The sequence below is a fragment of the Oncorhynchus kisutch genome, linkage group LG18, assembly GCF_002021735.2.
Source record: "Oncorhynchus kisutch isolate 150728-3 linkage group LG18, Okis_V2, whole genome shotgun sequence".
In the NCBI taxonomy this organism is placed as follows: Eukaryota; Metazoa; Chordata; class Actinopteri; order Salmoniformes; family Salmonidae; genus Oncorhynchus; species Oncorhynchus kisutch.
The window spans coordinates 25679300-25701850 of NC_034191.2; the positions used below are offsets into that span (position 1 = coordinate 25679300).

General features: G+C 43.1%; 2 protein-coding genes across 6 annotated transcripts in view; one reads left to right on the forward strand and one right to left on the reverse strand.

Annotated features, from left to right (window-relative positions):
- The window catches only part of atm (ATM serine/threonine kinase), a 41674-nt gene extending 31963 nt beyond the window's left edge, over positions 1–9711 (reverse strand). For all 3 annotated transcript variants that reach the window (XM_020508163.2, XM_020508162.2, XM_031795657.1), the window contains exons 1-5: positions 9608–9711; positions 9137–9265; positions 8927–9048; positions 7901–8046; positions 407–571 (exon numbers count right to left, since the gene is read on the reverse strand). In XM_020508163.2, coding sequence (XP_020363752.1) covers positions 407–571; positions 7901–8046; positions 8927–9048; positions 9137–9208 — 505 coding nt within the window. In that variant the 5' untranslated portion in view covers positions 9209–9265; positions 9608–9711. The remainder of the gene's footprint in view (positions 1–406; positions 572–7900; positions 8047–8926; positions 9049–9136; positions 9266–9607) is intronic.
- A 238-nt stretch (positions 9712–9949) lies between these two features.
- On the forward strand, positions 9950–22085 carry LOC109909173 (protein NPAT). Of its 3 annotated transcripts, none has more exons than XM_031795659.1 (17): positions 9950–10032; positions 10358–10476; positions 10610–10670; positions 10776–10854; positions 10948–10988; positions 11740–11997; positions 12179–12254; positions 14745–14868; positions 14966–15057; positions 15174–15255; positions 15376–15472; positions 15619–15738; positions 15843–17267; positions 19378–19490; positions 19622–19712; positions 19802–21147; positions 21352–22085. In XM_031795659.1, exons 4-17 carry the CDS (start codon positions 10805–10807, stop codon positions 21430–21432), a joined length of 3996 nt encoding a protein of 1331 aa, XP_031651519.1. In that variant the 5' UTR covers positions 9950–10032; positions 10358–10476; positions 10610–10670; positions 10776–10804; the 3' UTR covers positions 21433–22085. The 3 variants fall into 3 exon arrangements, with proteins under 3 accessions (XP_031651519.1, XP_020363757.1, XP_020363758.1); XM_020508168.2 differs by having other exon boundaries at positions 9968–10159; XM_020508169.2 differs by having other exon boundaries at positions 9968–10159; positions 14757–14868.
- The last annotated feature ends 466 nt before the right edge of the window (positions 22086–22551 follow it).

The window sequence follows — 22551 nt, forward strand, 5'->3', positions numbered from 1 at the left end:
TGCATTGCATTGCGGACCCATGACCTCAATCAAGCATTTACCATTGTGTTTGTTTGTATTTTCTATTACTAGCTGCAATTACTCCAAAACATCACCAATTACTTCCCCCTAACATTCATAGATTACATTCAACAGGGGTGGCAGGTAGCATAGTGGTTAGTGTTGGGCCAGTAACCGAAAGGTTAGCTTCATCACCTGAAGGCAGATTTCTGCAGTTAGCTCAAGGTAAAAAATGTGACACTGTAAAAATATGTCATTTTGCCCCTGAACAAGGCAGTTACCCACTGTTCCCTGGTCGGCCGTCATTGTAAATAAGAATTTGATCTTAACTGACTTGCCTAGTTACATTAAAAAACAATAAAAAAGTCTCTGCTGTATTGAGAGAGGAACAATAAAAACCACTGACTGTGCCACTGCTGCTGGGTGATGTCACACCAGTACTTGCGGACAGACAGGATGTTCTTGAGCAGGATGCTGCTGTAGTCCTCCCCATAGGCCAAGCAGCTGAATGAGCTCCGCAGCACCTCCATCACATGATTCAGGAGCTCGCCACAATTCAGCCGAGGCCCTCCTGTAGGGAGAGAAGTGGAGGGTTAAAGTACCCAGAGTGACTACAATAAAGTCAGTACATCCAAAATGGAACTACTTTTCATCAGAGCCCTACAGGCCCTTGTCAAAAGTAGTGCACTATATAAGGAATAGTGAGCCATTTCAGACACATATTGGTGATTCCCCTTGCCACTTTATTGTTAAGCCAATTGGTTTTAGTTTTGTCTTGCCTTCACCTACTCAACATGGCATCTTATTGGCTGGTTTGTGTGACTTGCTTGAGGGAGGATGTTTAAGTTAGAATCGTCCCAGTGAACAAGCACCAAACCAGCATTAGGTTGTTGGTTGCAAAGCACACGTCAAAAGTGATTTTTATACTCCCAAGTAATGATTTGAATGTACCATTTATTTGTACATCACACAAGATTAAGCGTTTTTTGTGCATTTTGTTGTAGAGAATTCCAGCTAGCAACTTACTGTGTCTGGTGTGGGGGTTTTGTGTATTTTGTACAGTTCTTGAGTGCAGATTGAATCGTGCATTGCATGACGTGCAATTTTGTGCTACTTATCAGGTACATTGTTGAAAATATTACATTGTGTATTGTAATCGTTGTATTATTCTGGTAACTACGTTCCCCAGTGAACAAGCACCGTTCTTCTGGATCGGATCATCCTTCGCTGGATTTCCATCTCAGGTTGCCCTTGGAGAATCACGTAAGACTTTGCTAGTGCAGTTTATGGCAATATCGCGTTTCGCCATAAGAGGGTGGTAGTGTGACATTTTTTGATTACTAAAGTTGGTGATTTCTCTTATCGAGACTTTCTATATTGATTGGAACTTTCTTTTCACGGATAAACGATAACTTTTGTGTTACTTGTTTATTTGCAATTCTAGTATATATCTGGTATAACTAGGCTGGGTTTTTACCAGTGTAAATGTTACATTTTGAGGTGAGTTTTTATTTATTTTATTTTAAAATGTTTTGCATTTTTGTTTTAGTGTGTTGATTTCCCATTATTAAGATGGAAGGTGAGGTGTTGGGAGAGGTAGGGGTTTCCTGACATTTAATCTGTCACCATCTGTTGGTAGGGGTTCAGCCAGAATTCTGGTTGCTTCTACACACATGCCTAAACAGGAGAGTTTTGGAGGTTTCGATGATAGTTTCAACAGGGAAACAAACAAGGATGTGAATGAAAGAGGTTTGCCAAATACAGGGAGCTATGAAATCTCCATCGATTTCATAGCAGACATTGTACAGCAGATTGGTCATTCCATTGGGGAAAACATTTCCTCCTGTTTGGAATCAAAGACAATTGTTGGACATGTTGGGGACAATGTTATGGGGAATGCATGTAGCTCTACGGTTATGGATGTTTTGGGCCTTAAACCTGGTATTGAAGTCTATCAAGGAGCCGGTGTACTTTAGAGGGGATGGCTCTGAAAAGTGCACAGTGCATGAGTGGCAGGATATGGTCATGGTTTACATGCGTAAGAGGGGCGTATCTGTGGTGGACCAAGCAGATGAGGTTATGCGTAGGCTTATGAGAAGGGCCCGCAATGTTGTTAAAGTGGGCATACGCAGCAATCCCTCTGTTGATTAATATAAAAGGCCCAAGTCCCATCTTGGGCCTTTACTGAAACAACATTTTAGTGACACTTCTATTTCAAGCATGTCCTTCACTGACTTTTATGCCACATTACCACTGACTGATGAACCATTCGACTATTGGCTCAGACTAAACAGGGCTATGGAGGTTGCTGAAGATTGTCTAAAAAGACACAAGAAAAGTGTTGAAGACCCATCTTGTGAGCTCACAGTCATGTTCCTCAGACATTGCCCTAACGCTGAACTGTCGCTTATCTTTAAGTGCAAGCCATTACAGCAGTGGACCGCTGCAGATGTTCATGAGAGGTTGGATGAATACAGAAGGGAGCGGAGGTACTCTCACTTATCTAAGGTGACCCCAGCCATCGTAACAATGAAGCAGGAAGTTGGTGCTGTCAGGCCGCTCACCATGCCTGTTGTGGGGCTCCACATGGAATCACCGAATGCGGTGCCTTCTCCAGACCAGGCTACTCAGGGCTCAGTGCCGAGGGCTCTGAGCCGATGGAATGTACCCTTACAATGCTGGAGCGTGTGCTGGAGCAGAGGCCACAACAGTCTCACCGTTAGTTTCAAAAAGGGAATAGGAACAAATTGAGGTCTAATGGGACATGTGAAGTGTGCGGGGATGCTGGACATGATACTTTCACTGCAGGGCCAATCACCTCTGCTTTCTTTGTCATGTAGCTTGCCACGCACACTCTCAGTGCCACAAGGCCCTGAGCACAGCTGTTGGAGTCCCTACAGTAATCACGGCTCAGCTCACGGAAAACTAGTAGACTTGCATGTAGAAGGGGAGAGTTTTTGGCCTTTCGTAGTCCCCATCAGTGAGAGATGTTGATTTGGAGTCTGTATATAAGTGTTTGTGATGAAATGAGACTGAGAATAGTATCATGATGCAGAACTCAGTGACTTTCCCTATATGATGATTTATTCTATGCCAAGGTGTTAATAGGAGGAGAAGTGGAAGTGAGAGCTATGCTTGACAGTGGGTCGATGGCTTGTACCTTGAACTCTAGGGTCTTATCTGAGCTGTTGCGTGCAGGAGTGTTAAACTCCATCATTGAGTACTACAGAGGTAGCTTTGGTTGGTTATGGTGGGACGAAGATGAGGCCTTTGGGAGTATGTGAGCTGGAGATGTACGCCTGTAGTTTTGCTGTGTCTACACTGGTGGTTGAGGGCCAGAGTGATGACCTCATCTTGGGCAGAAATCTCCTAAAGCACTTAATTCGCCACCTGAAGACTAATGGAGATTTCTGGAAGAGGGTTTATACTCCTGTGTGTGACGGGGGTGAGGAGAGCAAGCTAATCAACATGATGGTTATGTGGAGAGATGGAGAGACAGTGAAGTACCTGACAAAGTTGGAACTTTGAGACTGAAAGGGGCTGTAACTCTAGAGCCTATGCAGGAACACTTAGTCTTAGGCAGACCACGAAACTCAGAATCTATCAGCTGGCAGTGCTGTTCTCATTGAGCCCAGCAGTTCAAGGTCAACACCAAGGTCAATCCTGGTAGGGAGGATGGTAGATATGTTGCGGGGGGATGGGTGGCTCCCTGTTAAAGTGATAAACCCTTCTCAGAAGACATTGAGACGAAACACCAGTTTAGCCAATGTCTTTCCTTACATGGATCTAGAGGACCTTTGACTGTGTGAATGATGATTCACCAGCAGCTTTACAGCACCACGTGCAGAGAATGGCTGACATACTCACTGACTGCTAAGATGATTTGACTCTGCCTGATGACGGTTCCAACCGAGTTGATGATACTGACGGACCTGACAGTTCAAACAGTCCTGGGGTCTTACGTGACTTAGGTTTGACTGATATTGACATTGACTCCTGTCAAGTGTCTTCTGCTGGCAAGAAGAAACTCATCCAGCTCATAACTGAGTACCAGTCCATCTTTTCCAGGCACAAGTTGGATTGTGGAAAAGCTACCGGATGTTTTTATCGCAGTCGACTGAGTGGTGAGAAACCCTTTCGGATGCCATATGGATGCCTTTCACCAAATCATTATGAGAAGCTTAAGCAAGCGTTGAATAAGATGGAATAACGTGAAATCATAAGGAAGTCCAGTAGTGAGTTCGCCTCACCCATGTCCTTGTCTGGAAGAAGTCTGGAGACCTGAGACTCTGTGCTGATTTTCGTCTGATCAATGCACGCACCATCAAAGATGCCCACCCACTCCCTCACCAGGCTGACTCACTGGCTGCTTTAGGTGGAAAAGCCTTTTTCTCGACAATGGCTACTACAATGTGGATGTGCATGAGGATGACCGGAGATTCACAGCTTTTACGTCGCCATTTGGATTGTACGAATACAACCGCATGCCACATGGGTAATGTAATAGTCCTGCAACCTTTATGAGGATGATACTAAACATCTTTGAGGATCAGAACTTTTTTGGCCTGCTGTGTTACCTTGATGATGTCTTGGTCTATGCGCCCACTGAAGATCTGGCTATACAACGCCTGGAAATGTTTTTTGAGCGTCTCAAGACTCAGAACCTGAAGTTGGCGCCAAAACAGTGTCACTTTATACAGAAGTCTGTGAAGTTTCTGGGGCATATCATTAGTGCGGATGGTGTAGCTACAGACCCTGAGAAGGCGAGGACCATTACAGGAGTGACAGAAGCTGTTCTGATGTAAGATGGCACTAACATTGAGGTCATTCATTGGGACAGTGGTGTATTACCAACAGTTCATTGATGGTTACTCGACCATCACAAAGTCTCTCTTTGGATGGACAACTGGATACAAGGCTCCACGCTGGAAAAAGAAGTGACACTCACATGTCAGGAAGTTGACTGCTGCCGACCGGACAGCAGAATGCAGACAGGCCTTATTACAGCTAAAGCAAGCCTTACTGGACTAGATTTTGTTGGTCCTACCCCAACTTCGACAAACACTTTGTACTCTCAGCAACAGCTTAGGCGCTGTGCTGTCCCAGGTACAGGAACAAGAAGCTACAGCGAAACCTATAGCCTTCGCGAGCAAGACCCTCAGTTATGTGCAGTCAAGGTATCCTGCGCACAGGCTCAAGTTCTGTGACAAGTTCCACCACTGGTTACGGAGTCAGCTGTTTGCTTTATTGACGGATAATAATCCCTTGACATACATCCTGACCAAAGCAAAGCTTGATGCTTGTGAACAGAGATGGGTCGCCAAGCTGGCACCGTATGAGTTTGACATCCCTGGGCCAAAAATTGTTGTTGCAGATGCTTTGAGCAGAGAGCTCTTCATACGCACTCCATAGACTGACAAGGATTCGGTACGAGACCTTACTGGCTGAAGCGAACGCTGTGCGCACAGACAGAGTGCAAGGTGTGTTTCGCTGGTCCAACCACCCCTTTGACAAAGCCTCTGACACCAACGAGGTGGTTATTAGCTGCCAGGCTACTGTTGAACCCCCCATCTGGTGCTTTATCAAGACAAGAAGTTGCTGCGGTTCTTCATTCACACAGGTGCTTGTGATGTGGGCTCACATGCACTGCTGTTGCCACAGCTTCCGCAGGCTGTAATGCCATCAGAGCAGACAAATGTCAATGTCCTGCCATACAATCAACTGATGAGTAAGCAGCGTGATGAGCAGAGTGATCTTTGTGGAGAGGGGGAGAAGACCATCATGGAGAGACCGTGCCCATGAGTGTTGAGGTTTTGTGTCTTCTCAGAAGTTGGGACAAGTTGACCATGAGGATGGGTGTACTGTATCGTGTTTCGAAGAATGTGGTTACAAAGAGAAATGTATCTGTATGTGGTTCCAGCCTCCATGAAAGCGATGGTGTTGAAGGGTGACCATGATGAAGCTGGCCACCAGTGACAACAGAGAACAGTCTACCTGACAAGACAGAAGTTCTTCTGGCATGGCCTGGAGAGGGAGCTAAAGGAATATGTTGTGCTGCAGGAGATGCATCGTGAGCAAGACTCCTGATCCGGAAGTCAGAGCTCCTCTGGAGAGCATAATAACAACTGAGCCTCTCAAACTAGTGTGCATCGACTTTTGGTCTGCAGAAAATTCTTCAAACAAGTCCCTGGATGTGTTGTTACTGGCCACTTTACAAAGTTGTCTCATTCCGTATTGTGTCTGAACCAGTCTGCTAAGTCTGTTGCTTATCGGTTGTGGAATAAGTATTTCTGTGTCTACGGGGTGCCTCGCCATATACACTCGGATCAAGGAGCCAATTTAGAGCGCTTTAATAGCAGAACTCTTGAGGGTTGCAGGTGTTCAGAAGTCTCACACCACGCCGTACCATCCGGTGGGGAACGGGTCTTGCGAAAGGATGAATAGGATGTTGGGAAACTTGATCCGGGCCCTGCCAACGAGAGCAAAGCACAGATGGCCTCGGGCGCTGAAGTCCCTTACGTTTGCGTACAAATTGTACGAGACCACAGGCTTTGTCCCTTTACTGTTAATTTTTGGGAGGACACCAAGACTGCCTGTTGATTGTCTTTGGCTCTGTCAGAGAACCCAGAAGTTGTCGGCTATGACCAGTTTGTTCAGCCCTTGAGGAGATATCTGAAAGAAGTCATGAATACAGTACACGCATCTGCAGCTAAGCAGTTGAAGAGGCATGTACGACAGAAGAGTCAGAGGAGCGCCCGTGGAGATTGGTGATCGAGTGTTGCTGGCTAACAAAGGGGAGCGCGGAAAGTAGAAGCTCGCTGACCTTTGGGAGGATACTGTCTATCTTGTCACTGGATTGAATGCTGACAGTTACACCTTTAATATTCAGAACAGCTCCACTGGACAGGAGAATATGGTATATCGCAACCTGATAATGCCAGTCAACTTTCTTCCTCTTCACCATGCTGCGGTTGATGATGGAACAGATGTCTAGATTAACAGAGTCTGAGGACCGCTTTGTGGTCTCAGCTGCCATGGAACTGCCGTGGTGATGAGGATGCTGAGTAGAGAACAAAAGTGTGGATGTCGGAGTTGCCTTCTGAAGGAACAGGTGACCCAAGCTTGGAGGGTGATGTGCGATCCTTGGATGCTCAGGACATTCCACCTTTGGATTCTATGGAAGATGTACTGCAGCTGGCAGATCTGCCTTGATCAGAGAGTCTTCAGGAATCTGACCCAGACCGTAACAGTGTAGTGAGTGAGCTAATTGACCAGTCTGCTTACAATATCCGTACTGACCTACCAAACTTGGACCATTCCTTACCTGATCAGCTACGCACTGACTGTGTTGACAGACCCACTATTGCAACAGTACACAACACTGTCACTCTTTATGCAGTTTAAGGTACTCTGGGTCGTATTAGGTAGGAAGATTATTTATACCAGTGTCAAGACTGACTGAGATTATGAATCAGCAGAAAGTTAGCTCTTGAAGGTTAATATGTGAATACAGAGGGTCAATGGTATTGACATCTTTTATTTGTTTTGACATTGTGACCATGATTAGAGGTTACAAGATGGTAATGTGACAAAGTCTCTTATGGTGGTTCCTTTTATTATGTGGTTGTTTTAAAGTAGTTGAGTGTAATTAACATGTAACAGACATTTTTACCTATGAGGGATATTGATCAATCACTTTTCACTCTAATTCTCATGGAGAATAGTATAACAACTGGAATATTTAGTGACTGTTTTAAAGCAGGGTCTGCATCTTCTGCATACGCAGCTTTACCTTTTAGTTTAATCTATTAGGTGGTCAAAATTTAAGAGTACTGTTACATGGACATTAGGCTCTATAGGTCTATGATTTTATCTGGTATATGATTCTCCAAACCCTTACTCTTGTTGGCACAGCGGATGAAGTATTTGACCAGGCTGCTGATCTCCTGCATCTTCTTCTGACGGTTGGCCTGTGTGGTGGCTGACACGTTGGCTTTCCCTGACTGGAGCAGCTCAGTCTCTTTCTGCAGATACTTCTGCAGAAACCTGAAAGAAAGGCAGTGAGAACGCAAACAGTGAGAACGCAAACAGTGACAACGCAAACAGTGACAACGCAAACAGTGAGAACTCAAAGCGATGGACTTACTCAAAAAAATAGTAGCCTGGCTACACCTTACACGGAACCCAAACCGGCTGTGCGCGTGCGCCATCATGTGCTATCGTGCATAAATATATTTTGTCCCCCTACATCAAATGCGATCACGACACGCAGGTTAAAATATCAAAACAAACATTGAACCAACTACATTAATTTGGACAGGTCAAAAAGCATTAAACATTTATGGCAATTTGGCTAGTTAGCTTGCACTTGCGAGCTATTTTGTCCTATTTAGCTAGCTAGCTGTTGCTAGCTAATTTGTCCTGGGATATAAACATTGAGTTGTTATTTTACCTGAAATGCACAAGGTCTTCTACTCCGACAATTAATCCACACATAAAACGGTCAACTGAATCGTTTCTAGTCATCTCTCCTCCTTCCAGGCTTTTCAATCGTTGAACTTATATGGTTATTGGCATCTAAACTTTCATAGTATTACCACGATGACCGGCAAAACAGTTCGTCTTTCAATCACCCACGTGGGTATAACCAATGAGGAGATGGCACGTGGGTACCTGCTTCTATAAACCAATGAAGAGATGGGAGAGGCAGGACTTGCAGCGCGATCTGCGTCAGAAATAGAACTGATTTCTATTTTAGCCCTTGGCAAAGCAGACGCGCGCGAGCAGTGTGGGTGCAATAATTGAATAACATGGAATTCTACATTGATTTTGCAATGCTCACGTCGCGTGCGTGAGCGGTGTGGTCAGCCTATTAGTCCCCTAATAGTGGGAATTGTGTAATACACATTGTAGGAAGCAATAGTACCTGAAGACTGCATTCCAGGTGAGCTGCTTGGAACTTTTAGCAGCTCTGGTTCCAGAAATGTGATCAAGCTCCTTCACTGTGTCAGGAGACCGGATGAGCTGTCTGAAGCGATCAGCCTCTTTCTGGATACAAGAACAGAATGTTCCATGTACAGACATTGAAATAGGCCTATTGATTCAATGCACTGATTTTATGAGTGAAATAAATTACCTTTCTCTCCGTTGCTTTGTCATTCTCTAAACCTCTGCAGCAGACAAGCAGCTCGTGAAGGACCAAGCTCATGATGCTCTAGGGTCGTGTATCAGGTTCCATCAACAGATTTGGGGGGGGCATGCATCTCTAAAAACAAATGATAATGACATGTATGAAGCATGATGTTGATGACAAGTTTGACAAATTAAACAGACATGATGCATTGATCAAACAAGTGTCAACAATTTCATCACTTTGGAAAGAGTGTAGCAAGCCTAGCTTCATAACAAATCATACTAATTCACAATGAATACTCCAGGTTGATGAAAAATAGCTAGCTAGCTAACTAGCAAGCTAAAGCTGCTGCAGTTAGCTTGCAATAATAGCAAGCATGGTATTGAATTCACACATAACACCAAAATAATAAATTTTAAAAGAGTCACATGTCAAACCCATCACATTTGATATTGATGCTCGGTTATTTCATACCTTAATGTTTATTATCCTCATATAAAGTGAAACTTCCACCAAAGATAGAAGGGATGTTGACGTGCGCACGCTGCAAAACCACGCCCCCCCCTCCACGGTTGAAAAATATATCACAACCGGGTCAAAGAGAAATCGCACGAGTGTCTAGTTTTTCTGGTGGTGGCAAAAGTGAGTCCATTGACTATAATAATAATCAGCTAAACAAACTACAATGACAAACTGACATCAGCTTATATGTAATTTCGTGGAAGTAACTTGAAATTTACTAAAAAACTGAAAGTGGACACTCACCATTTAAACACCATTTCCCATAATGCACATATGCTAAATATTATGGAAATTCCGGGTTACATGTGCTCGAGTTCCCCGCCTTTTCACAACTCGTAGGATGTTGCTTACACAACACACTGGATGTTTTGACAAATGTACTTGCTTTATTCGAGATTAAATGTATTCTTACCTGATTTGACAGAGAATGTAATTTGTAATTGTTGCAATAATTCGACATTGCAACCATGTTGCTTCCGTCTGACATGGCGCGTCTCGTTTTAGGTAAATCAAACTGGGTCCTGTTTGTGTTGCTAGCTAACCTAATGGCAGTAGCATGAAGCTAACTAATGTCAGATTGCTATCTGTAAGACCCTGCTGATGATATTGCAAGGAGAGCTGCACTGTAGTAAGCAAAAATCTAGATGATTTTGACAAGCTGAGCCTCCAATTCAGCTTCTCTCTTGTACACTGTTTTTACAGGATACCTGCAACAAGAGGGACTGTGTAATACAAGCCAGGCATTCATTCGCGAAAGCCCCAATTTGAAGGAGTACGCAGAACACAGCTCAGATGATGGAACTATTCCTGCTTGTGTGTTTGTAAGTTTGTTGTCAGTTCAGACTGCATATAGCTGTGTTCAACTCTGTCATTGTAATGACAATATCTAGCTACAGTAAGTTCTTTAGTGGATTACTTAGCTAGGTAGCTAATCCATGTGTATTCCCATTGCAGTCCCTCTTCGGGAAAAACCTGACAACCATTTTGAATGAATATGTTGCTGTCAAAGCTAAAGGTAAGCGTAACTTCTGACCTCTACCACTTTCAGTAAATGAGTACAGGACTTTCACGTGTATGTATTGTATTATTGGTTGTCACCCCCCCTGCTATTTCTGCTTAGAGACCAGTGAAGAGACTCAGATACCTGTCATGATGACATCATTGTGGAAAAAGCTTGATTTCACACTCAATCAAATAAAGTAAGGAACTCACCAACAGATTGCTGTTTGATGGTGTCACTCAATCATAGTGCACTTACTGACATCTTCAATTCAACTTCTTTCTTTCCTTAGGTCTATGCAGAACTCCCCAGCTGTTAGCCAGAATCAAAGACGTAAGTGCTTTATTAAATATTCTTGGAAGTTAAATGGTTATGATCTTAGTACGACCTATGAACTTGGATTTTATTGTCTCTTTATAATGTTGTGTGGCTCAAACAGTCATGCAGAGCGCAGAACTCCATGGCTGTATGGCAGGAGTCCCTAATTACATTCAGCCGAGGGATGTTTTTTTCCCCTTGAGCCAGAGCGGACTTGGAACATAGTAAAGAATCGTTTGGAGTGGCTGTGGTTCCAGATTTTCTGGAGTCAGACTTGCTTTTGCAAAAAATGCAAAGATTTCTGCGCATGCAGGATCCACTAGCCTACCTCCTTTCAGTTGCTTTTCAGTCATTCACTTGTTCACAAAACAGCAGTCAATAGCGATTTAATGCTCTTTTTCATGGTCATTGCAAACATTGACTAAACAGGAGGCAGACTGCTGGCTATATGGCAGCATAACTATAAAGGTTACTTCACACAAAAAGCTAATTGTTGTGTACACTGCAAATTGACCGTAAGAATCCTAAACCAGGTATTTGAGAAAAACTTAATAATTTTCAACCTTCATTACATTGGTATACGATCCAATATTCCTCCTTATTTATGTGTGGGAATACAAATTTCCTGTTGACTTTACAATATTTTATGTCCAAGCAATTATATTTTCTGCTCAGAAAACATGGTGGGCCGAAAGAATTCACCCACTGGCCGCCTATTGGGGAACCCTGCTGTATGACGTGATTCATAAACCTATTTCCTCTGCAGTCCGCACACGTAATGGGATCGTGAACATGAGGGGGCGACAGAAAGCCTTGTCATCAACGCAGTCCCCCAGCTCTGCATTTCTGTCATCGTCGGCCCCTCTGTTGGCCCAGGGCTTTTCCAGCCCCCTCGATACCCCTCAGAGCATCTTGGGACACTCAACCCCAGTCTGCTACAGCTCCCAGCTGACCAGACCCTCCCCCATCTGCAGCACATCGCCCCAGATCCAAGATGGAGGACGTCTACTCATCAATGTGAACCGTAAGTAAACACCTCCATGAACAGCAGTGTACTGGGGAAGGTTGTTACAGTAGGTGTATGTCTATCACATCTCATTTTAACCATCGATTACTGTAAATATTATGGACATTAATACCAACTTGTAGGAAAAGTTGTCATTAAAGCTTAATTGAATAATAAACATTTGTTTTTGTTTTTACAGGAGAGTCACCATTGCAAATAATGGTTCCAGACAACCGGTTAACACCAGGACCATTATCCCCAGGGCGTCGGAAATGGTGAGATAGTCATTGTCATCCATTTGTAGGTTCTTAAAAGTTCTTACCCGTGTGTAGATTCTAGTGGTGTAACGATTCAACTATACACATTGGTCCATTATTAAAATGTTTAAAGATTAAACTATCAGTCCGTGGACCCCAAATAAGCCAAATTTAGCATGTAATCGGTCAGAAAATGTATTTAAGCATTATGAATTGGCGGTTCACACTTCTTTTTTTTTGTTGCTCAAATTACATTGTTTCTAACTTCGCGAAATACCTCTCATCTTTGTTGACAACAAATGCATCCTCTCCTTGTAGATCAATGACTCTCAACACAGTTACAGTGCCTTCAGAAAGTATTCAAACCCCTCTTTGTTGTTACAGCCTGAATTCAAAATGGAACAAAATTGTTTCTCACCCATGAATACACAATGCCCTATAATGACAAAGTGAAAACATGTTTTTAAAATGTTTTCAAATTTACAGAAAATGGAATACATAGAGCTCATTTACAAAAGTATTCACACCCCTGAGTCAATCTTTGGCGGCCATTACATTTTTGAGTTGTCTTGGGTAGGTCTGTATCAGCTTTGGACATCTGGATTGGGGGATTTTCTCCCATGCTTTCCTGCAGATTTTCTCAAGCTCTTAAATTAGATGGGGCATGGTGGTGAACAGCAATCTTCAAGTCTTTCCACAGATTTTCAATGGGATTCAAGTCTGGGCTTTGGCTGGGCGACTCGGGGACTTTCACATTCTTGTTCTGAAGCCATTCCCGCGTTGCTTTTGCTGTATGCTTGGGGTCATTGTCCTGAACGTAAATCTTCGCCCCCAGTCTGAGGTAGAGTCTGCGTAGATCCATATTTTATCAATTTCCCAATGATTGAGACCACTGCTCTTGAAAACATTCAACATTCTTGAAATGGCTTTATACCCTTCCTCAGATAGAATTGTGATGAGGAATATATCTCGGAAATCTACTGACAGTTCCTTGGACTTCATGGTATAGTTTCTGCTCTGACATGGACTGTGGGACCTTATATAGACAGGTCTTTCTTTCTAAATCATGCCCAAACAATTGAATTGTCCATCAAGTTGTAGTGACATCTCGAGGATGATCAAAGGAAATTGGATGTACATCTGAGCTCAATTTGGAGTGTCATAGCAAAGGGATGTGAATACTTATGTAAATGAATGATTCTGTATTTAATTTTCAATCAATTAGAAAACATTTCTAAAAACATTGTTTCACTTTGTCATTATGAAATATTGTGTGTAGATGACTGATAGGAACATTTTAATGTAATCCGTTTTGAATTCAGGCTGTAACACAACAAAATGTGGAATAAGTTGAGGGGTATGACTATTTTGTGAAGGCACTAACTGTGTTGTCAGTCATTGATCTACAAGCCATTTTGAATGCCGAACAACCCCAGGCCAGATCAGTAGCCTAGTCAAACTGTGCACTGAGCCAGCATCGTGCACATCTGCGCAGCACCTTCAGCATTCAAATACTACAATGGCTTGCGTGATATTAGGCTTTATTGGTTGAGTGACAACCTATGTAATTTGCTAGGTTATTGTTATCTATGCACTGTTGAAAATGTTTTTTTTTTAGCTACCAGAGACGCAACTCTCATCTGGCTATATCTGCTGAATGGGGTTGACAATAGATTTGATTTGGATTGTTCGGTTTTACCATCAGCAATAGTTTGGGTAGTTTTGCTTCAAACAGTCAGTGTATATTGTCATAAAAAAAATAGTACAGTGCTCCTGGAGCAAATTGTGGTCAAGGGCACATTGACAGATAATATATATATATTTTTTTTTACCTTGTCGGCACAGGTATTCAAACCAGCAACCTTTTGGTTACTGGCCCAATGCTATAACCGCTAGGCTACCTGTCGCCCCGATATACAGAGTAAAGTTGATAATTTCATAATGAGGACAGCAATCACTTTTGCGAGACGGACTACATGGCCGATGCGAAAGAAGATAATTGAAAACCATTTGATTTTAAGATGGGGGGTGAAATCCAAAGTTGTTGCTATATATTCATTGGCTATGTCATAGCTAGTTTGTAAATTATAAATATTGATACATTATTATATTACAATTTAATTCGTGGGTGACAGAGACATGAAAACAGGCTACATTGCTGCCCCCCGCCCCACCCCAATCTGGTAGTGGGATGATAGAAGCCTCCTTTATGATTCAGCTCAGGTGCCTACATACACCATAGACATGCGTCATTTACACACCACACACACCGAAGTCAGCTCAGAGAGGCCCAGCTCATGAGCTCCCATCAGCAGCAGAATTTGAATGTGTTTCTGCAAGAAATGTTAGTGTATCGAATCAAACCGAATTGCACCAACTAGTTTCAGAGTAAAACTTGTTGTTCCTGTAATGTTTTGAAGCCCATGTATCTAGATGCGTATCGAATCATCTTGAAAATGAAAGATGCCCATCCCTAGTAGATTGCGTTATGACGAGTAATCTTCCCAGTGACTCCCCCAGGAGGAGAGGTGGGGGCTTCAGTGGATCTGGTGGGAATGGAAGAACCAACATGGCGGCCAGTAGCCTGACAGCTGAGCCCCAGAGTGAAGAGACAGTCACAGAGAATTTCCCTGTGAGTACAAAACAAAGTTAATACTCTGTTTTTCTATAAATATGTTGCATTTGAAAACTCCTAACCTGTCGATTCATTGAATTGTTTATCTTTGCAGCAAATGGTGATACAAAATGCAAGAGAGAGGATTCTAAATGACAAGTCCTTACAAGAGAAGCTTGCTGAAAACATCAACAAAATCCTAGCAAGGTAATAATTAAAGTACATCTTCTTTTGTAACATTTGAACAGTACTGACTAAATTACATTTGGCTGTTGAGTAGATATTTCTTACCTGTACATGTGTTTCTTTCTCTCTACTTATAGTGATGGCAGTCCACAGGCTTTAAAGGCATCATGCAGCACCATGGAGCCTGACCAGTCCATAGATGAAATTCTGGGCCTGCAGGTAATGTCATGTTCTCACAGACTTGCTATTCCTAATTTATCCACTTGACCTAAGGGAACATTGTCAGTCTTTAGTGCATAGTGTGGATATGTGCTTTCTCCTGACATTTACTCTGTGCAGGGGGAAATCCATATGTCTAATGATGTTATACAAGACATCTTGGAGCAGACAGAGTCTGACCCAGCCTTCCAGGCTCTCTTTGACCTCTTTGATTACGGTAAACCTTTTCAACTTTGCTGACGATTTAATCATGTGCAGGATTTTGTTGCTCCAATGCATGAAGTGGGCCTGTTGATTTAATGTTTGACTAAGATTATATAAAATCACATTCTTCCACTAAATCTCTTGATTCTTTGCATTAAGGCAAAAGCAAAACCAGTGAGGATACTGAACAAGGAGCTGGGAATGTGAGCAATACCACCACAGAGAATGGTGAGACTGAGACTAGATGTATTGATGGCTCTCCTGAGACTGGAGATTCAGGTATGGACAAAGTCCTCATGATCTGATGGAATCATATACTAAACAATATTGCTGCTTCATCAGAAACCTCTTTCTGACAATGGGATTTTTCTCTCATTTCTCAGGCACTGGGCCTGAAAATTCGACACAAGGGCAAGAAACAACAACTAGAGCGACAAAGTCTAGTCAAGAGCCCAAGAGTAAGAAAACAAGGAAATCTGCACCTCATGTTTCAAGCACTTCAAATGCAACTCCTGGACCCAGTACCAGAGGGTCGAGAAGGGGAGCTAGCTCAACAACTCCTGGACCCAGTACCAGAGTGTCGAGAAAGGGAGCCAGCTCAACAACTCCTGGACCCAGTACCAGAGGGTCGAGAAGGGGAACTAGCTCAACAACTCCTGGACCCAGTACCAGAGGGTCAAGAAGGGGAGCTAGCTCAACAACTCCTGGACTCAGTACCAGAGGGTCGAGAAGGGGAGCTAGCTCAACTGAACCGTCAGCACATATCGATAAACTTACTGTTGCTGCCTTTTCTGCCGCCAAGGACTCTGATACTGTTGACTCCGGCTCCATCTTTGATCAGGATGGATCAGGCGTGGATATAGATGAGCCTCTGAATACTCCTCCCCTTCACAATATAGCTCTCCCAGATCTCTTTGAGCCAGTCAGACAGGAGAGTGGAACAAATAATCTGGTGTCAGCATGCAATGCAGCTTCATCTGAAACCAGTATGGTCTCTGCTGTCAAAAACATATTGGGCAATGAGAACCCCGTGGGGGTTGATGATGGACAAGTGATGGATAACCAAGCATCACTTCTTAACTCTTCACCTGGCCTGTCTAATTCCATGCCAGCGCTGGATCAGTCAAACAAGGCTCCCATACAGGCCTCTAACCTGTCTCACAGGAATATGACCCCTCCCAGCAGTGTAGAAATTTCCCAACCTCTACCACAGACCATACCCTCTATGGCTGTCCCATCAACAGTTAAAACATCAACCACTCCTGCTGCCCCAACCTTCATCCCAAACCCCAACCCCACAAGCAAGGAAGTTGACCCCAGTAAGATTGTAGCCCTGAAGATCATCATCAGTGATGAACAAGGGGAGCCCTCCTGTGACTCAGCCCTGAACCAGGCTGTGTCCAGCATCACTGGGGACAGGATCCCCACCATCTTCCTCTCCTCCCCCACCAAGTCACCTGCTAAGGCCTCGGCCCTCAGTGGCTCCCCCATGGCTCAGGAGGAGACGGTGCAGGCGGTGACCAGTTTACAGAGGACAGAAGTCCTCCAGCCAGCAGAGACTCCTCTTAGTGAGAAAGCAGGGGATGTGGCAGCATTGGCAGGGACGTCATCTGCGATGACACAACCAGGCTACTACATTCAGCTGCCCTTTGATTCAGCCACATCCACCAACAGCTACATCTTAGTGACAGACACAACAGCCACAAACCACCAAGCCAACAAGGTGATGTTACCCAGTGGCGCCCCACAGGTACCGACAGTACCCCCGACCTCATATGCTCTGGCCACTCCACCCCGCTATTCCCCTGGTAAGACAGAGTTTAAATACTTAAAGATGCACTATGCAAAAATTCTAATAGTTTGCCTAATTTCAGTTTGTGACAAAACAAGCAAGTCTAGTGTAGAGAATCATTGTACCATCTAAACTGCTGTGAAATAAATTTTCCATAACTAAAAATATTGTATTTTCAGCTGTTGGAAGCTTGTGTACAAAACCGAAGGACTCAAACTAAACTTAAGAACGGGAAGCATAGAAATAGTGCACAAAAAACTGATTACCGCTTCTTAGACTTGCATTCAATCAGATTGACAGATCAATAACACACATTTCTATGTGAATTTGGTCGGGTCGCCCAGAAAGTTACATATTGCAGCTTTAATATTTTGTACTTCATAAAGCTATAGGTAATTTCCATGTAAAAGGACCAATGAGCACCAACATATGAAGTTCACAGTTGCATTTCAAAATGAAGTTTACATTTTCTGACCATTTTCCATCCTAAAAATTATGAATAAGCAAATGCTTTGATTTCTGGTCAAACAGATGTAAAAGGAGTCTTAGAAAACATCTACCAGAATAACTATTAGAAATACATCAAAACACAATGTTAAAGAAATGACCCCTGCCAACTTATATCAAGACTTGTATGTAGTTTTGGAGAAATTGTTCTGCTTTCTGTACATTTAAGAAACATGGCCTTGTGCCTTGAAATTTCATTACCAAAAACCCACGTCTTTAAGATCTTTTCTAATTTATCTTCCTCATGAAGAGGGAGGATCATGGACGTAGACCTATCAATTAGTTATCGTGCTTTTACTGATATCAATTTTGTTCATGAATTAAGTGATTAAAACTTGACTTTCTGACATCTGTAACGGAATGTCTGCTATTGGTTCTAATGTTCAGAGAAACTCTACGGACACTATGAAAGCTGAACCAAGTTTATCCTTCCCAGAGGATCAATACAGCTGCATTAGACACAAACATTCTCACACAAGCACTGATATTTAACCCTCCCAGGCTGCGTCTCCTCCTACACATCTGAACAAACATTGTATCTTTACTAAACTTTTCTTTCTCCCTTAGCGTGATATGACCTCGACCCCCTTCGTCACTAATCCATAGCCCTCTCTCCTTATCAATGCCTGCCACGTCCCTGCATTCAGTACATTCCAAGCTTAATTGCACACACTATATACCTTCCTCCCACAGATAACCATTTACTTATGGTGTAGACCCTCTAACCTTAAGCACTCAATATTTCAATAGGATACCTGCTATAATGTAAACGTTATACATTACCCTCGCTTCCTCAGTGACATGAATAAGTATATTTCAGATTCTCAGAACCCAACAGTTATAATGGGAAATCATAGTAGTCACAAAACACAGTTTGGTTCACAAGTTTGAACAGCACAGTACAGTAGAGCACAGTAAGGAAAAGTAGAGTATAGTTCAGTGCGGTACTGTACTCTACTGAGCTCTACTGTGCTGTGCTTTGATGTCCAAACTTGTGAAACATAGACGTCTATTATTGGTTCAGATTTGGACCAACCAAATTTGGTCTTGTTTGAGGACAGAGCTTATTAAAAATAATAGCCAGTGTGGAGAACAATACCCAAATATGCAAAGGAGGATGTGGCATTACACCTTTGTGTACCTATTTAGGATACATCACCATGAAGGGAATTCATAATTACGCATTTCTGTGTAGTACAGATCAGGGATCCATGATGAAATTCCGTTACTGCAATTATGTTACAGGGTGTAAATCCACTTCAGTTACTTTAGTTCAATAGCCAAAATATATAAATGTCATAGTTAACACATCATTCTTTCTGCAGTCATCGTTAAATCTTAATATATTTAAAACGTGGACGTTATGTTACCAAACTTTGCATCTGCCCAGTTCTTCCAGTAAATGTTATATATTTTTTTATTCTGTGTAAATTGTTAAAAGTAGTACTTGTGCATGAAGTTGTAAGGTTTGTTCAACTCTGAAATCAATAGCTTTTGTTTGTCATACTTAAGTCTCAACACAACTCCCTTACTGTGGAATTACCTATTAGTCATCACTCATTTAATTTGCCATGCTGTTTTGCTGGAGTGAAATGTCTAACCAGTTTATATCCTTCCAGGATCTAGACTCATTATATCTTCACCAGTTCAGCCCATGCTGCAACACATGGTGGTTCCTGTATCTGTTGTTGGGCAGAATAATGCAGGACAGTTCTCAATAGTTCCTAATCAGGTAAGCACTCCTTTTCATTGTATAAATGAAAAATAAAAACTTTTACATATTTGCATTTAATCTCTTTTCTTTAACTGATAGGCTACCTTAGCTACAGTAACATGTACATCTAGTGATCATTTGTCTGTTAGTTGATAGCCATGCCTAGCCCTGTTTCAGCAAAGCAGCCAGTAGCAGTGAAAACCAAGCCTAAACTGGCACCCAAGGACACCACAGTCTCAGGTAAGGATTAGTGTTCAGTCATATATAATGTCATTGTCTGTTTACTGTTGTTTTGTTCACAAATGTTGTTGCTTGCGTGTGCATTTCAGACAAAATGGGAGCTTCTGGATCGAATATGATTACAAAGCAGGTTCAGGGGCAATCCTCTGAAAGCACAGGGCAGCAGAAGGTAGCAGTTGGCTTGAGCCCCAGCCATAGAAGGATGCTTTGCTTTGATGGGTCTGCTAGTAAAACTGCCACTCAGACCAGAAAAATTGCTTTCTCCTCCAAAGCAACACCTACTCCTGTATCACCTTCTGTCCAACAGTTGGAGAAAGAGAGAACTAAATTGGCCTCAGCAAATTCTGCTATCTTGGGTAGCAGCAGGCCAAAAAGGAGAATAGAGACTGTAAGATGCACAGACAACACTCAAACATCATGGACCGGAACAGAGACCGAGAAATCCTCCACTGACCAAAATCAGAAAGAAGCTGTGAAAAAGACCCCTTCAAAGAGGGACACGGATCAAAATGCTAGAGGTCAAACTGCAAGTACCAGTAGATTTCAGAGTGCTGGTAGCAGTAAGACTGATGCCTCACAGTCAGAGTCCAGAAAGAGATCACAATCAGCAGACCAGAAGGATGATGGTGGAACAGAATCTAAGGATGCCCAGAGCTCCAGGTCTTCTTCCTCTGATCACAGACTGAGATCAGGGAGCAGGAAAGAAAAGGAGGACACAAGTAGACAAGAGTCTACTGAAAAATCTCCTGCCAAGGAGTGGGAGGGACAGACCGAGAAAATTACATCTTCTCAGGACCCCCCTCATGTCACTGCCAATAAGGAGAATGAGCTGGAGGGAGGCAGGCGAGAGCAGCAGACCACACCAGCACCAAGAGAGTTCAGCCAGGCCCCAGTGGGCTCACAAACCCCTGTCCCCCAGGCTAGCTCCAGCAAAACCCCCTCCAAGACCAGCCCGCTGACCAAGCAGGCGGCCGAAATGCTCCACGACATCCAGGGTCTAAACCCTCCCTCCACCCCTTCTAAGAGGCTAGGCATGGGCTGTCCGGACCTGCCTCTTCCTCTGACCCCTGGTCGTCTCCAGGAAACTCTAGACTGCCCCAGGACCCCTGCACGTCAGAGGCTAGGCAGGGATGGAGAGGGCACCCCCAGGCCCCTGGTCCCTCCCGCCACCCCGGACCTTCCCTCCTGCAGCCCAGCCAGTGAGGCAGGGAGTGAAAACAGCATCAACATGGCGGCCCACACACTGATGATCCTATCCCGAGCTGCCATCGCCAGGACAGGCACCCCACTGAAAGACAGCTTGCACCAGGAGGGGACTGGAACAGTGGCCACTGTAGCTGCCAAGAGCAAGAAGCGCAAGCAGCCCGAGCCCCTGGCCAGCCTGCCAGCAAAGAAAGATCTCTCCGGTTCATCTGGTAGTAAGAAGAAAGCAGAGGTGTGCAAAACATACAAAATGTTCTGTTCAAGCTGTGTATCCTAATCCTTCCTAAGGTTAAAAATGGAATGTAATTGCATCTACCCAATCGTAGATATTTGACATGACGACCGTGAATGAAATGTAAACTGTTTTCTGTTTGCTTGTATAGTGAGAAAGCACATTAAAATCACTGCGTCTCTATTATTATTTGTTTCTCCTCAGAAACAGCAGAAACTAATGGATTCCTTCCCTGATGACTTGGATGTGGATAAGTTCCTGTCTTCACTGCATTATGATGAGTGATGGGTTGAGTTATAGCAGTTTGAGTGAGATGGGAATCTCCAAACACTACCTACCTACTCTCCAGGAATAGAACAAGCCATGATTTAGTGTCACAGTGCCTATGGTTAACCCATCATGCCTTTTAGGAGTTAGGCATCTGTGGTCTAGTGGAGCATGTCCTCAGATCAGATTTTTTTCTTTGTACTGTCTGCTTGTAGGGTGTGTCCTATACCCTTGAACCTAACTAATTATACATGTGATGTATGAACTGTATAGTAATTATTGTAGAAATGCTAGATAGAGAGCACTTTGATTCCATGCAAGGACTAATGTTAAGAATGGTTTCCCAATCTTGTATCAATAATTTCAAGAAAACAACCCTTTCCTTGGTCAATGTTTGACTGTCTAACCTTTTAAATGATCCATCTTGTACACTCTGGCAGCCCAATTCTGATCTTTATTTCACTAATTGGTCTTTTCACCAATCACATCAGATCTTTTCATATTGACCCTTTTTCAGAGCTGGTCTGATGTGTAAAAAAAAGACCAATTTGTGGGGGGGGAATCAGAATTGGGCTGAATGTGTAGATGCAGACTTGGTGTTGTGTGTGTGTGTGTGTGTAAAGTATGTTTCCTTCACTAGTGATTTTATATTAAACTAAAATTTAAGAATCTTAAGTAATCATGATCTTTTTCTAGAAAAATCGAGTTCCATTTAATATCGTCTCTGTGCAGGTAAAAACTGGCCGCGCTTCTGTCCAAAGCATCGTGATTAGAATAGCCTAACACTATAACCAAGTTAATATTGCACTATTTTATTCACTTGGGTAAATTACTACTATATAGTTATAGTAGGCTTACAGTTTGTCGGAAGTTTACAAACTTAGGTTGGAGTCATTAACTCTTTTCAACCACTAATTTCTTGTTAACAAACTATAGTTTTGGCAAGTCGGTTAGGACATCTACTTAGTGGATGACGCAAGTAAGATTATTTCACTTAGTGAATTGTGATGCAGGGAATTGTATCACCAGTGGCTCAGAAGTTTACATCCACTAAGTTGACTGTGCCTTTAATCAGCTTGGAAAATTCCCGAAAATTGTCATGGCTTTAGAAGCTTCTGATAGGCAAATTGACGTCAA